The 15,397-nt window shown below is 41.4% G+C and overlaps 1 protein-coding gene across 4 annotated transcripts in view; it reads right to left on the bottom strand.

Moving 5' to 3' along the window:
• Positions 1–15,397, bottom strand: part of ZFPM2 (zinc finger protein, FOG family member 2) — a 432,895-nt gene that overhangs the window by 300,475 nt on the left and 117,023 nt on the right. For all 4 annotated transcript variants that reach the window (XM_090040486.1, XM_090040489.1, XM_090040487.1 and 1 more), the window contains one exon: positions 14,766–14,867. In XM_090040486.1, coding sequence (XP_089896612.1) covers positions 14,766–14,867 — 102 coding nt within the window. The remainder of the gene's footprint in view (positions 1–14,765; positions 14,868–15,397) is intronic.

Below are 15,397 nucleotides of genomic sequence, written 5' to 3'. Positions count from 1 at the left end.
GCACAAAGCTCGCAGTAGCAGGCAGCTTTCTGCATGGCTTCAGTGTTCCTTGCAGTGCTGGGTCTGTGGAGGTGCTGGGGAGGACAGCAGGGCAGGAGACCACAGTGGGCAGCACACAGCCCCCGCCCCATGCACAGTTGTGGGCAGCACAGGTCCCACCTGCCCCTGGGAGTGCTCACTATGGCGGAGAGCAGCACCCCCCCCCCCCCCCCCAGCCTGAGCCCACAGCAGGCAGACAGCAGACAGCAGGGGGAATCTAGACTCCACTCCACTGCAGCAGCTGCTACCTCCTGCCAGGAGCGGGGAGCTGCAGACACAGGTCCCTGGCCCCATAGCTCTGGCATCCGGGAGCCCCCTCTGGATGAGGAGCTGTGGGTGGGGGGCGAGGGGCACCAGCAGGGCTGGGGCTTGTGGGAGGGTGAGGGGTACTAGCAGGGCCAGGGAACAATGGAAGAGGGAGGGGCACCAGCAGGGCTGAGGGGCTGTGGCAAGGGAGAGGAGTGAGGGGCTCCAGCAGGGCCAGACGGCTGGTGGGGGAACACCTGCATGTGTGGTGCACATGGTGTGCAGTGCTGCAGACAGATCCACACATACACGCTCAGCTGGACACACCCAATGGGTGCGTCTACATGTGCAATTAATTGAAGGAAATAAACTCCGGAGCAATTTGAGCTGGAGCAAGCTATTCCTGGGCACAGCATCTACATACCTGCACCTGGGACAGCAGCAATTTGAGCCAGGGCAGAGCAGTTTATGCCATGCCCAAGGGCATGGGTTCAGGTCTGGACTCCAGGAGGTAGCAGCAGAAAGGCTGGCTGGGGCATGAGGATGCTGAAAATGCAGAGCCATGTGGCTAGATGGCAGGTAGAAGTCTGACCCCCTACCTACTGGGCTGACCAGGTGTAATTTATGCCTGCCATCAGCATCTACATGTGTATTTAATCACAGTCAATTACCCCACTGTAAGATAGTATTGTTTCTGCAGTACTATCTTATGGTAGCGTTATTTAGTTTACTGCAGCCTACCAGTATCATGCGTGTAGACAGTGACAGTTTTGTCTTTTAAATTCATTAATTATTTTACTCTGCAGTAGAGCACACATGTAGATGTAGCCAATGTCAGATTTTCCTCCTAGATGTAGCTAACTGCTAGCAGCTGTTCCCATTATCCAGCTTTCCTGTTGCATTGCAGGGCTGTGGCATGAAGGAAGAGGAGCAATTTGAATCTCCCTGTATATTAAGAGAGCAGCAATAATAAATATACTGAAATCATTATCAATGATGGCAAAACACAGACATGGATGAGTGTCCTATGCATAAATAGAGCTTAATATACAATAACTTGAGAATACTTTATAATCACCCACTGAGCATTAAAAACACATTTGCACAGCATTAAAGATTCATATATTTGACAAGCGTTACCCATTCATCCAGTATTTGGCAGTCAAAACCAAAAGGTTACAATGCTGGCATTTTTCAGAGATGGATTAACTAAAGAATATTTTCTCAAGATTACTCCAATTTTAAATTGCGCTAGATATATTTAGGACAAAATTTAAATCACTCGACAGACTTTTAAAAAAGAAAGCATATTCCAGACACTGACACGTTTGAAGAGTGTCCCAAACTTCTAAAGTGTAAGCGTTAAGCTTACCAAACCGTGGACTAATGAATACTGGTAAATGTAACCTCAAACCACAAAAACCAAATTCTGCAGCACTTCCAGATTTGATGTGGGAATGAAAATCTTAAAGTAACTAAGTAACTAACTTAATATGGTGATACAATAGAGGTAGGACTATAATTTGAAGACAATAATTATTATTTTAATTAGTAAAAGGATGCTAAATAATGATAATAAAATAATGCTTACTGTAGCACTTCCATAATAATTTGCATTGTCATTATTCTTTATAAATACTGCACCCAACTCTCTTTCCACTGAAGCTACTGGCAATTTGTTTTAATGAGAACAAAATTTTAAATATTCGTTCATTAATTTTCCTTGCAAATAAATACCTGCTCAGTATTCTCATTGCCTGGCAGAATAAAGGTGGTTGTATTGGAATGATGTTGTAGCAGAATGTTCCAGGAAATATGGAAGCAATTTCTGAAGTCTAAGATCTCTCCCAGCCACATAGTTGATCCAACAAAACTATCACCCCAAAAAATCCTTACCTCTTAGTTGTATAGATGACAGTTCAAACTACTCAGCACTTTGCGGCACGCTTTTAGCATGCTACAAGATCAGGCTGAGAGACAGGAAAGTTAAGGCACCATCTTTCAAAACCAATAATTATGGTTGCTTGTGTTGGGGGAACCCAGTATTTGTTGTCAAACAGTAGAATCCTGAAGTCTTAGTCTTCATGTTGAACACCAAAAATTGAATTGCCCAATTACTCCTTTTCCTTTGCCTCCCCCACCCCCTAAAAAATTTCATTTTTGTAAGTTAGAGTCTCAGGCAGTTGACCAATACCACATGGCCAGACCCCAGAATTTCCCAACTCTCAGTCCCAGGCCAACTCTATCCTTCCTTCTCTAAATGCTAGAAACTGTATAGGAAAAAGAGGCATGGAACAAAACAGCAGAAAAAGCCATGTATATGTAGTACTTCCCTTCACATCCACTCTACTACCAGCTACAGAACAGACCTATGGTCTGGTCCAGTATACCTTTTTTTACAGTCTTTTTTTGTGTTCTTCACCATACCTATATATGTTCAGTATCTAGAACACAGAATTGATTTTCAGCTATAATGATTCCTATCATTTTATTGGGTAAATACCAGTATGCAGTTTGTCACAGGTTTTTGTATTAAAATTTAATTTCCAAAAACTGGCTCTTTTTAACACAGGTGGAATAACTCCTGATGATTGTTCTGCTGTTTTAGCTGCTATTCCAACTGCTATGTCAGCTTAAGAGAAGACAAAACAATTTTCAAAAGTGTAGGACCGTTGCAGTTTTAATCAAAATATTTTCTTTAATGAGGTGCTGAAAACACGATATGCAATTCAAACCAGCTAAAAACTGCTAATCTGAGACAGCAATGGCACTTTCATATCTCACTGCTTGTTTGCATTCACCTGTTGAACTGTTGCTGTTTCCAGTAAATCATTCCATGATGGTTCTATACTTTAAAATATTAAACACACTTGGTCCTTCAACTGTTCAAGCCAGTGTTGTTATGCAGTAATCTGCATTCTGAATGCAATAATCTTGGTAGAATTAATGAGAAAATACAACAAAATGCAAAACATTTGTAGGCCAATTACATGCCCCTTTTCAACCCATCTGCCTCCAAAACCAGACATTGTTTCCCAGTCCTATGTAATTACCAGGGTATGAGATTGTTTTTATGACCAAAATACAGTGGAGACAGCTGAAAAGTGCAAAGCTTTCTGCCAGATTCTGCAGGTCCCTTGGTGCATGGAACTACAAGAAAGGATGTATTGTAATGCAGATGTTCAGATTCCCTGCAGAATTTCATGGACTTAGAGTCCTTCACTGTGTGACCTACAGGGAGTTGTTTCTTTTTGAGGCATCCACTACATCCACTATATACCTAATGAATCTGGCAATTCATCCCCTGTGCACATGTATTCCCACCTATCTGATGTCATTACACCACTTTGCTATACTAAGCAGAGTTATACTGTACCTCCAAATCTTTTCAAGAAAAGATTTCAAAGAGCTTTGTGATTATGCTATGTTCTCTCCTCTCACGTGGATGCACAAGCAAGTAAACACCAGAACACAGAGGAAATGCCAAACCAGTTCAGATCCTAGGTCCATCTAGTCTCATATCTTGATTCTGACAGGGGCCGATATTAGATGCTTCAGAAGAAAAGCAGGCAGATGTGGGATAATCAGTCCCTTGGTAGATCAGAGACTCAATATTAGTCTGCATCAGCCAGACAAAAGACAAATGAGGTTTTAGGATGCATCAACAGAAGCATTAGGTACAAGACATGGAAGGTGATAGTGCCTCTACTCAGCACCAGTTAGGCCACATCTGGAGTACTGTATGCAGTTCTGGGCTCCACATTTTCAAAAGGATGTGGAGAAGTTGGAGAGAATCCAGAGGTGAGCAACAAGGAGGATAAAGAGCTTGAAAGGCAAGTCATATGAGGAGAGGCTAAAGGAGATATGCATGTTCAGCTTATGGAAAAGGTGCTTAAGAGGAGACAAGATAACAGTCTTCACATACCTGAGGGCTGCCATGAACAGAAAACACCTTTTCTCTTTTGCTGCAGAGAGTAGGACGTGGACCAGTGGCTTGAAATTGCAGGAAAGTAATTTTAGATTGGATATCCAGAAAAACTTCTTCACTGTTAGAACAGTGCAGCAGTGGAACGGACTGAGTAGGGAAATTGTGGACTGTCCATCACTGGAGGTGTTCAAGAAGAGGTTGGACAGCCACTGGCTGGGGATGATCTAGCCGTAGCTGGCCATGTTCTACTATGGGTATTTCCCATGTTTCTAAGAGCTACATGTGTCAAAAGTGTTTTTAAGCTTTCCTCAGAGTCATTGGATATTGGTTACAGCGAAGCCTGGGAACTTTAACTGGGGTGTGTCAATGCTCCTACTGGGCCAAAGTTGGAGGTTCCTGCCTAGGATCTTGCCCCTCTCCTCAGGGTCAGACCTATCATATCACTACGTGGGGCAGGAAGGAATTCTACCCCATGGTCAAACTGGTATGGACTATGGCAGTTTTTGCTTTCCTCAGGCAGGGCATTGCCCTCTACCCAGATCTCTTGCTCATATATTGGCAATATTTCATAGAACAGGATGTTGGCTGCTATGGTCCCCCTGCAGGTTATGATATCAGGTCTGTGTTGTGTCAGGGTTGACAGTAGTCTTATGTAGGAGTTTAGATTATAGTTTGTATAGGATGGTTTAGATAGGGATCATCCAGCCTCAGGCACGGGGCTGGACTACATGACCTCTGGAGATCCCTTCCAGCCCTACTTCTCTATGACTCTATAACCCTTTTTCATCTCACACAAGGTTTTTCCCTGGTCTCTAATCATTAAAGACTAGTTTAAGCCATGAAGCAGCACAAGTTGCTCCTCTATCTCTTGCTTCTCCCTCCAGGGCAATTAGGATTGGAAGTCTTAAGCTTCCTGACATTAGGAAGAATCTACTTCATGAGTGAATATGGGTAGATTCAAAATAACCACATCTAGTGTACTGAGCTTCAAAAGACCCTCCTGAGTAAATAAACATTTTGCTCATGGGTAAACAAAAGTCTGGACAAGTTAAATGCACACTGTCAGATTAAAAACAATATATTTCCTTACTTTTGTCACCAATAAGACCTTAACATTATTGAAATTAAAAAGATTTTTAAAATGTAATTTTTTCTGCTGTTCCCATTTTGCATTTCTCTTGGTTAAGACAGTGGCACAGGTTGCATATGCACATTCAAATAATCTGAGAGGGTTCTCCCAGATTTGTTCTCCTGGTAGAAAAACTTACCCAGAGCCATGTGTACAAACATTCAAATGCTGAGGCCCTGAAGAGTGGTGAGTTTCCAATGCTAATACTGTTTAGGTGGCAGGGGGGCACCTGTGCACACACCTTATATGCTCTGCAGGCTCCCTTAGCCTACCTGACAACAGAAGGTAGCCATGCATAGGGCAGCCGGAGTGACTGTTTTGCCCTGCAACACAATGTGTTCACAATGTGTACTGAAGCAGCAGAATCCAGCAAGCAACACACTGTCTCCTTTGGGGGGGCACAGGTGCTGGAGAACTACGCTGTCTTCTGAGAGAAGCCACAGCATGTATAGACATTCACTGGCCCAGGTGAAACTCTCCTGAGAATGATTTAACCTTTCACCTTTTTCTCTTGGAGTGGCCTTTTTTACTCTGGGAGAAAAAAGCTGGAACATCTGTACACTCATGGCTTCTCTTGGGACAGCAGCAACCGGTCCAGGAGAAATTGAATGTCTGTAGAAGGCCATAGACAAGCCATTTTCATTTTTGTTTTCAGTCAGTTTCACTTTTTGGCTCTTCTTGATTAGCACAAACTGACAGTGTTACATTTGAAACATTAGGGAATATTTATTTAAATTAAATGGTCTTTCCTGAACTTTTTAAAATAAAGAAAACAGCTCTAATCAAACTGTTCATTTTTATAATACACAAATTTGGAACAAATATGATTATACTTTGTATGCAATGTATTGAGTATGGCTAGAACTATACTTGAGGCAATTTTAATTGCAGTAGCATCTCCATCTATTAGGCAATATTCTCTGCACAATACAGGACAACTTTTTTCAGTTGTATTCTAGTCTTCTATGATCAGTGGTAGTCTGTCAACATGTACAACCCTAAGCAATTAATTCTATCATGACTATACTGTATATAATACATATGGCAAGGTTTTATTGATTTATCTATGACAACTCTTCAATTTTCAGGAAAGAAATCTGCCTATATCTGTATCTGTTTAACATTTTTAGGCCACTGATCATGAACTGGGGGCAAAGGCACTACCATAGTAGTAGGTGACTGCCAGAGTATAGAATCATAGAAGTAGGGCCAGAAGGGACCTTATAGATCTTCAAGTCTGACCCCCTGCCAGGGCAGGAGAAAAAACTGGGCTCAAATGATCCCAGCTAGGTAGGCATCAAGCCTCCTCTTAAAGACCCCCAGAGTAGGAGCCAGCACCACTTCCCTTGGAAGCTGGTTCCAGATCCTAGCCACCCTAACTGTGAAGTAGTTCTTATGGATGTCTAATCTAAACCTACTCTCCAACAACTTGTGTCCATTATTCCTTGTAATGCCAGGGGGTGCTAGGGGAAACAAGGTCTCTCCCAAACCCTTCTGCTCCCCACTAGTGAGTTTATAGACCGTCACCAGGTTCCCCCCTCAGCCTTCTCTTGTGAAGGCTGAACAGGTTCAGGTCCCGCAGTCTCTCATTGTAGGGTCTGCCCTGTAGTCCCCGGATCATGTGGGTGGCCCTCCCCTGGACCCTCTCAATGTTGTCCACATCCCTCCTGAAGTGGGGCGCACAGAACTGGACACAGTACTCCAGCTGTGGCCTGACCAGTGTTGCATAGAGGGGGAGGATCACCTCCCTGGTCCTACTTGAGATGCACCTGTGGAGGCACAACAAGGTCTGGTTAGCCCTGCCAACCGTGACCTCGCATTGTCGGCCCGTGTTCATCTTGGAGTCAATAATGACTCCAAGATCCCTTTCTGCCTTGGTGCATATATTTCTATCTATTAGTATATTTCTATCTATTTAAATGACAGGTGTTGCCAATTCTCAAGATTTTGCAAACTCTGTTATAATTTACATTTCTCTTAAAGTATCAGCTCCTATAGTGAAGTGATTATAAAAGAACCTCTACTTCTGTTCAAAAGATTTCTAGACCTCACACTTAAAGAAAAATGCTTGCATGATCCAAATTAAAAGCTCATAGACCAAAAGGCAAATACAATCAAACCATGATTTAAAAAAAAAAAAAAGGCACTAAACAAGATCTTTAAGCTAGTCTCATGATTTCAGGGAACCTGCATAATTTTTGAATGTCTGAGGATGGCAATAGTATACACCAATACCTCTTTAAAAAATACAGCCTTTCTAATAAAAAAAAAAAAAAAAAAAAGTAGAAAACTGCCTTTCATTAAAATGAAAAAACAGAAAAGTATTGATTAAAGGTATAAATCAAATATCCTGACCATTGTGGCCTGCAACACCTAAATTCCTTTTCAATCAAGAAAAAGTCTCAAATTGAGGCAATTCTAACACACATGTAAGCCACAATCCTGCAATTATGCCCCTGCAGAACTAGCCCTGTATTTCTTCCAGTCATCTATAAAATCAAGGACAGAGTTTGCTAATTAGATGGACAATCCCACATCATTTAAATTAATGGTAATTATTTATTTCAACGAAAGCAGGATCAGGGCCAAAAGTTCTTGTAAGTATATATTATAACTAAAAACCCAGACTAAGCAAAGTCACACTAAATGTGCATGTTGTATGCTGAAGTTGATACAATAATGAAAAATAAAAATGAGGGCTTGACACTTCTAGGTTATGAGCTTATTTATTCATTCCAGCAAGTCTAGTCAATAGATATTTCTATAATGGCCCTGATTACAGGTGCATCGATAAAGATTTTTTGGGCTGATACTGATAGCTGATTATTAACGAGCCATATTGGCCAATACTGAACCGACTGCTGATATGCAGCCCAGCAGCTTGGAGAGCAGCATCTGGCTGGTAAATCTTTTAGGGGAAAGGGGCAAGGAGGGGAGAGAAAGTGTATAATGGGGGCAGATCGAGGCCTCTCAGCGAGGGAGGGAGCAGGGCTGGGGCCTGGGCAGTCAACCCAGGGCGGGGCAGGGGACAGAGCCATGAGCAAGGGTGGGGGGGACAGCTCCAGCCACTGCACGCACCCCCAGGGAAGGCAGGGGGAGTATGTGCTTCCTGGATCTACGCGCAGGGCAATGTTTGGCTGCAGTTGTGGGCTGGGGCTGGGGGCAGTGTCAGGCTCTTCCGGGTGGGGGCTGGGTCAGGGCTACACTCGGGGCAGGTGGTGGCAGCACTGGGAGGGGAACTACAGGGGGGCTACAGTGAATTTTGGGGTGGCTGTAGCCCATAGTCCCCCCTCCCAGCGCTGCCACCACTTTCCCCAAGTGCAGCCCTGGCCCAACCCCTACAGCAGGAAGAGCTTGGCTCTGCCCCTGACCTCACAGCTGCAGCCCAGCCTCACCCTGTACACAGATCTGGGGAGTATATGCTCCCCCTGCTTCTCCCAGGGGTGCACACCGTAGTGGAATTCCCCCCACACACCCACTGGATGCTCTCCAAGCTGCCAGGCTGGCCCCATGCATGCTGTGGCTGCATGCATGCATGCAGCATTTTATCAGCAACATTATCATCTACATCAGCCCAAAAAAAGCTAATTGCCAGTAATGTCAATTTTCCTTTTATCGGTGCTAATACGATATGGACTGATGTTCCTCAAGCCCTGACAATGTGATATGGTCCTTTAAGAGACCTGTAGCAAGGTATCTATCCATTTAAGAAGTAACATCAGGGAGGTAAGGAAACAAGCTGTGGATGTAACGGCTTGCTAGAAAGGGCCAGGCCAGAGCCAAAGGGCACTTCCTCAAATGCCCAGGACAAGGCAGGGGAATTTTGTTTTGTTTATTTGTTGACTTGTTTCTCACCTCAGGACTAAGTTACCTGAGAGTACTAGCTGAGGGGCTCTGCACCGATCAAAAGCCACCAGACTAGGCAACTGCTTATAAGACCATTCCTAAAACAACTGGCTTTATTCAGTTAGGACTGAGAAGGGGGAGCTCTTTGCTCAGAGATATACCTTGGGGTTCCTATAAGCTTATGTTATACATTAAAATGTATTGGGAGAGTGACAGTGGAAGAAGGTAGGACCAGTGATGCAAACCCCAATTAAACTAATAGGAAGACCTATATTTAATACGTGATTATGGCCATGTGTTACAAGAACTTCAGCGGCTAGCCATCCCTAGTCTACATACATAACAATGCAATGGCACCCTTTTCATTGTCCACTGTCACTGTTACTAATGTATTCATGACCATAGGGAAGGAAATGTCCAGTTCAAGAGGTTAACCTGATGAGCATCATCACACTCCCTATGCCATGATTAGGCTGCATGTCTTTTTCCTAGTTCCACACTGATGGTGGGACTGGATTAAAAATAAGAGTCACAGAATTCTTCCCCTCTTCCTCCAGTTTTCCCTACAGTACAGGAGCCTGGCTTTCTTCTTTTAATCCAATATCCACTTCACTACAGAAGATTTATTTAGACTGCCTCTTGTTTCATAAAGGGCTCCAAAGTCTGTAGTGATTTTGACACTTTGTTATAATGTTTCTATGACCCCCCCACCCCCTCCTCACATACCATACCACCACCCAGCCTCATTTTCATATGGATACAAAGCATCAGGATAAAATGATGGTTCATTATAGTGGTACAGAGCTCTTATCTTCATCCGGCAAGAGTCATTTCCTTCCAAAGATTGAAATGCAAATGTGAAAATTAATGATAACTGCATTATCTGATAGCAGAGATAATACCGATTCACTGTCAGAGTAACACACAGTCGTTCTATGATTTCCTCTGCTTCTTCACAATATTCTTCTTACTGTCAGACTATATCTATGGTTAACTATGTTTCATGGATTTTTGTTAATTTACATCAAATAGCATTTCCAAGATCTTCTATCTACCACATTTCCCCAATCAAAAAAAGAAACGAAATCAGGACAATAATCTCAAAGTCCTTCTTAGGACTGATTTAAAAAATAAATAAATAAATAATGGCTGTATCATTAGTGTCTGGCTCCATCTCACTCTGGTCTACCAACCCTTCCAATCTATACCACCCTTCCCCTGCTTTGTACCCCAAACTATTTATAGTATTACTAAATAATGCCCAGTAAGCCCAACAATCAATACATATTCACAGCAATTCATAGAGATGGTTACAGGAAATCTATTCAGACAAGCTTTTCAAACCTCCTCTTATAATGGGTAAAGATGTGTACCCTGCATGTACAATGTACAGCAGAACCTCTCTAATCCACATTCCACCTAAATGGCACTGTAATTCATACAAAAATTGACTGGGTCTTTCCACCTTTCGGAATGAATTTAAAAAGCACCTCAGAACTCTTATATTTTATTTTTACTTACAAATTCTGATATATTGTCCTGAGTAAATTGGAGTGACAGAACTATGAGCAAAATAAATGAGCAGTTTATATTCTGAGATACATTTTTTCTGGACTTTAATGCTTTCTCTTTTTTTTGTTCAGTTGGTCCCCAATTTATAATATTCTGTATTATACACTGGTTGATGTCAGCTAGGATTTGATCCAACTCCTAATAATGACAGCAGGAAAAATTCTACTCACTAACTGAAAATAAGACTGGGGCCCAGAGGGAACTTGCACTTTTATGCATACTTGCATAAAAAGAGTATGTAAGACATGACCAAACAGAGACATAAAAAAGACTTCACTTTTATTTTCCATGTCATGATATGTTTTTCCACGCCATGATGATAAGCAGCAAGATTGGCAATAAGGATGAGCTAGTGGACTGCAGATAGACAAGAGACCTGGATCTAAATCCTGCCTCAGTCACCAACTTCATGGTTTATTTTGAACAAGTCACTTCAGACTGCCTTTTACTGAGTCCCTAATTGTAAAATGAGGATTTTCCCCTACTTTACAGGGCATTTTTAGGATGAAAATGTGTTGATGATTTAGGAAAACAGGAACACAAGAACATAGGACCGGAACAGTAGCCCACTGAGTCCTGCCCCCTGCATTGACATTCCATCATTTATCCAGAGTCCTCAAAATCACCTACTCCACACCTTACACATACTCCCAACTACAGAGCACTTGAAAAAACCTAAAACACACTATAACAGGGAGCAACAACATATAGTCCATGACCTAGATCACTGCCAACAAGGCCAAGAACTGATCACTGAGGCACTCTATTAGCATGCTTAGTCTGCATCCAGATTAGAACTGGTAAAGATTTGAGATACTGCAGCATTATGACTAACTTAAATAGCCAGTGTTTGTTTGATAATGTCACTGGAAGACAGCATCCTTCTCACTTCCCAGGCCTACTCAGAGTCTTCTGTTAATTACAAAAATTTCAAATAATTTAGAGCAGGGGTGTCAACCATATGGGCTGCAGGCCTGATCGCCATGAAGTCATTTTATCCAATTTGCTAGGCTACCAGCTGTCCACGAGATGGTGCCAAGGAATGGCTAAGGACCATAGACTCCAGAAGAATTTGGGGCCCTCAGGTACAATGGACATAGGGATTAGCAATAGGAGGGTGAGCAAGGACTGACAGCCTCAGTCTCTCCCTGACTGCTTCATTTGTCATCTTTGCTCTGGCCATGCCTCCCCTTGGCCACTGGCCCCCCACCACATGCCCCATGTTGGAAGTTGAACTGGAACTGCTGCTGTGGTGGCACAGGGCACACAGTCGTGACAGCTCTAGCTCCAGCTTTGGGCATGGAGCGGGCCTGGAGCCATTGTCACATGCCCTGAGTCAGAGCCAAAGTTGTTACTGCCACTGGATGCTCTACTGCTGTCACATGCTCTGCTACTGCTGCCACTGTTTTCTTGTGTCCCAGGCTGAATGTGTTATGCAGGGAGCCACATGGTCTGGATCTGCCCCAAGGCACAAGGTGAGTTCACACCTCTGACTTAGGGAAATAAAAGTTAAAAACATGGCAGTTATATAAACTTGCATATAAGCATGGTAGCTGTTGGTCGTATTCTTATGGTTACTGAAAGTCAACTGTTCTTAAGAGCTAAAAGAGAAGCCTCAGCAAGGACTACTCATAGGGGGAAAAGGTTAATGTATATATTTTTTAAGGTTTTCTTTTTAGCGGTATCTTTAAACATTTGTAATTGAGTGCACACATACAGTCATATAAAGCAATATACTTCCTAAAAGGAAGACAGGATACTCACACACAGATCCAAAGTTTTTATTTGGACCCAGCCCTATTTACAAATAAACTCCTAATAAATCTCTCTCGGGATCTGAATCTTCAGCAGATGCAGACTCAAAAAACCCCATAAGTATTGCAACAAGTAGCCATATATTGTATAAACATAAACAAAAAGGGAAATAAATATTACTTAAATTAAAGCTGGCTCAAAACAACATTTAATGGCTGCACTGTAATCGTTGATAGTCCCTGTCCAAACCCCAGCGGACAGCTGCTGTCATCACAGAGAATACCATTACAGCTCGTGCTCTCAGCTGCCTGCATCACAGTAAAGATATGGAGAACTGAACATGTAGTGAAGTGTGTAGCCCCTCTACCTCCAAAAGGTCAGTTCTGTAAAGAAAGAAAAGGGCCACACAGGTGAAGTGGAGTACAGACGTTTGTACTGGTTCTTCCTATTTGTACCGGTATGTATTATTCTTGAATGAACAAAAGACCTCATTCTCCACACTGTGAATGTTCCACACATTCCAAGTCTGTGAATTTCATGAGCACTAGATCAACACAAAAAATGTACAAGGAAAAACTATTTGCTCTTCTCCTGTACTGCATGTTTGAAAAGATTCTATTGGTATTTGCTTTTTTTACATATTAATCAAAGGCTGAATTCAGAAATTAATTTTAAAAAATTCATCTTTTTCCATATTATAAAGATGTTTTTCTTTTCAAAATACTAATGTTTAAATCAACTAAGACGCTGATTTAAAAAAAAAAATCCAAAAAAAAAAATTCCGTGGTTATCAAGGCTCTTAAGGACAAAAGAGGAGCTTCCATATATTCAGATATGATTTCTATTTTCATCCATGCCCATTGCCTGCCTTTAGACATTTCATTCAGGTACTATACACATCTTTTTACCCTTTAACATGCAGGACAATAATCATCATACATCTATAGAAGGATTTTCTCACAAGAAAGCATTTTGTCACTTGCAACCATCCAAAAAAATCTCTTTAAAAATTCTGCACATTTCAAATTAGTTCATATATTAAAACAGCACAAGAAAATTAAAATTATACATTTACTTGAATGTTTATTTCACTAAGCATGAAACTGAAAAAACAAGAAATCACAAAACTCAGGATACTTAAATTGACATTTTATTTATAAGCCAAAGAAAATCCATGTATTAAAAGGAATATTTTAATGCAAAAATGACAACCTTGAAAACTGCAAAGCAGCTAGGAGTGGCCATTCTCCTCTCTTAGAGGAGGTTTTTATGTTATTTTAAATGTACTATATAATAGATTTTAATACTAAATCTTGTTTTTACATAATACCACAGTGCTTTGTACAGAATATAAACATATTTATGTATATCATTAACAACATTTTAAATGACATCATAATAATCAGATATACTGTATCTTCATTTCTGTTTGCATTATATTTTCCAGCTGCTGGTTTCAGAAAATTACCACTGGAGTTCTTTTCCTCTTCATGCACAGCATACAGTAATTTGCAAAGTCAAGCAAGGATGAAAATGTGATTGAAATATAGGAATTTGTCTAATGAAAAGTGTTATTGCATTATAAATTATTGATAGAATGCTTTCAGAACTCTGTTCGTGGATGCTCTTTCTTTTAAAGAGAATATTCTATCAGAGACACAGCTAGTCTAAGGATATGTTTGCTTTCAAATACATGTTAACCCCTTGGCACTGCAAAAAATATATTAAATATAATAATTTAAGAACAAATTCTGCAGTCTCTCTTCATGAAAAAAATGTCACTATTTAAAAGAATCGCGTATGTGGGGATCATGGGATATAGCTCTGTTTTTATGTATCCCTGGAACTCAAACCGAGCATTACATATTTAAAACTAATGGCTATTTGGAAAGCAGCCTCATTCATGCCTATGCAACTGCTACATCTATACTTCAGCAACACTGCGTTTGCAGTGTTTATACTGTTTATAACAGAAAATGTCACTGCAAATTTCTGCTGTAAAATGAAGCTCGTACAGTTTATTGATTACAGTCTAAGAATTTCTCTCTTAACTCTGAAAGTCAATGACCAGGGTATGTTAAATGTAGCTCATCTGTAGCTATCCCAAAATAGGCACCACACAAGCACAACAAAATTTGTCCATTAGCAAAACAATGCAACGCTGACTCAGTGTAATGAGACATGAGAAAACAGTCTAGAAGTTTCTATTTTGCAATACTTTACTCTGGCCATTCATTTATTTTCTCCTACCTGGCCCATCCCAGTCATCTGTCTCCACAGCGAGTTGCCCTGGTTTCTCTGACCGTGCATCACCATCTGATTCCGCTGCCTCCTGGCTACCCTCTTCATCACCTGATGAAAGGAAATCAAGGAAACATATAAAATTTAAACCACTCTATAATGTCAGCTGAATCTCCACAATATGAGAAAAATCTCCCGATGTGATAGAAAAATAATATGGTTTGAACTTGTCAACATCTGTGAATTCCAGCAGAGGCAAATAACTATTAAATAGGGTCTAAGCCTTCCTACCTAGCTAACAACCAAATCCTGGAAATCAATAAAGGCACTCACAAAATGCAGGGTAGGCCCACGAGCACCAGTGCAGAATGAAGAGCAGCAGCCTAACCACTCCCCAACCAAAGCTCTGAAGTATCTCAAGGTTAAGTATTCACATAAATGATTCCCTGAAATGGGACCTAATTATGGTTTAGGCATCATATGCTCTGATGTAGATCTCTATTTGGTGACATTCAGAAGGGTGCAAAATTTCCCTCCAGGCTTTTAGTTACCAGTAGTCCCCACATCATCTTACATCAATCCTCAAGCACCATGTATGTGATTTTTCTGATGTATTTTAGTCTTTCTATTTTTGGGAAGGA

Source organism: Crocodylus siamensis, chromosome 3, assembly GCF_052110815.1.
Source record: "Crocodylus siamensis isolate JL-2025a chromosome 3, ASM5211081v1, whole genome shotgun sequence".
In the NCBI taxonomy this organism is placed as follows: Eukaryota; Metazoa; Chordata; order Crocodylia; family Crocodylidae; genus Crocodylus; species Crocodylus siamensis.
The sequence above is the reverse complement of the archived record's forward strand: the minus strand, read 5'-3'. Positions and strand labels throughout refer to the sequence as shown.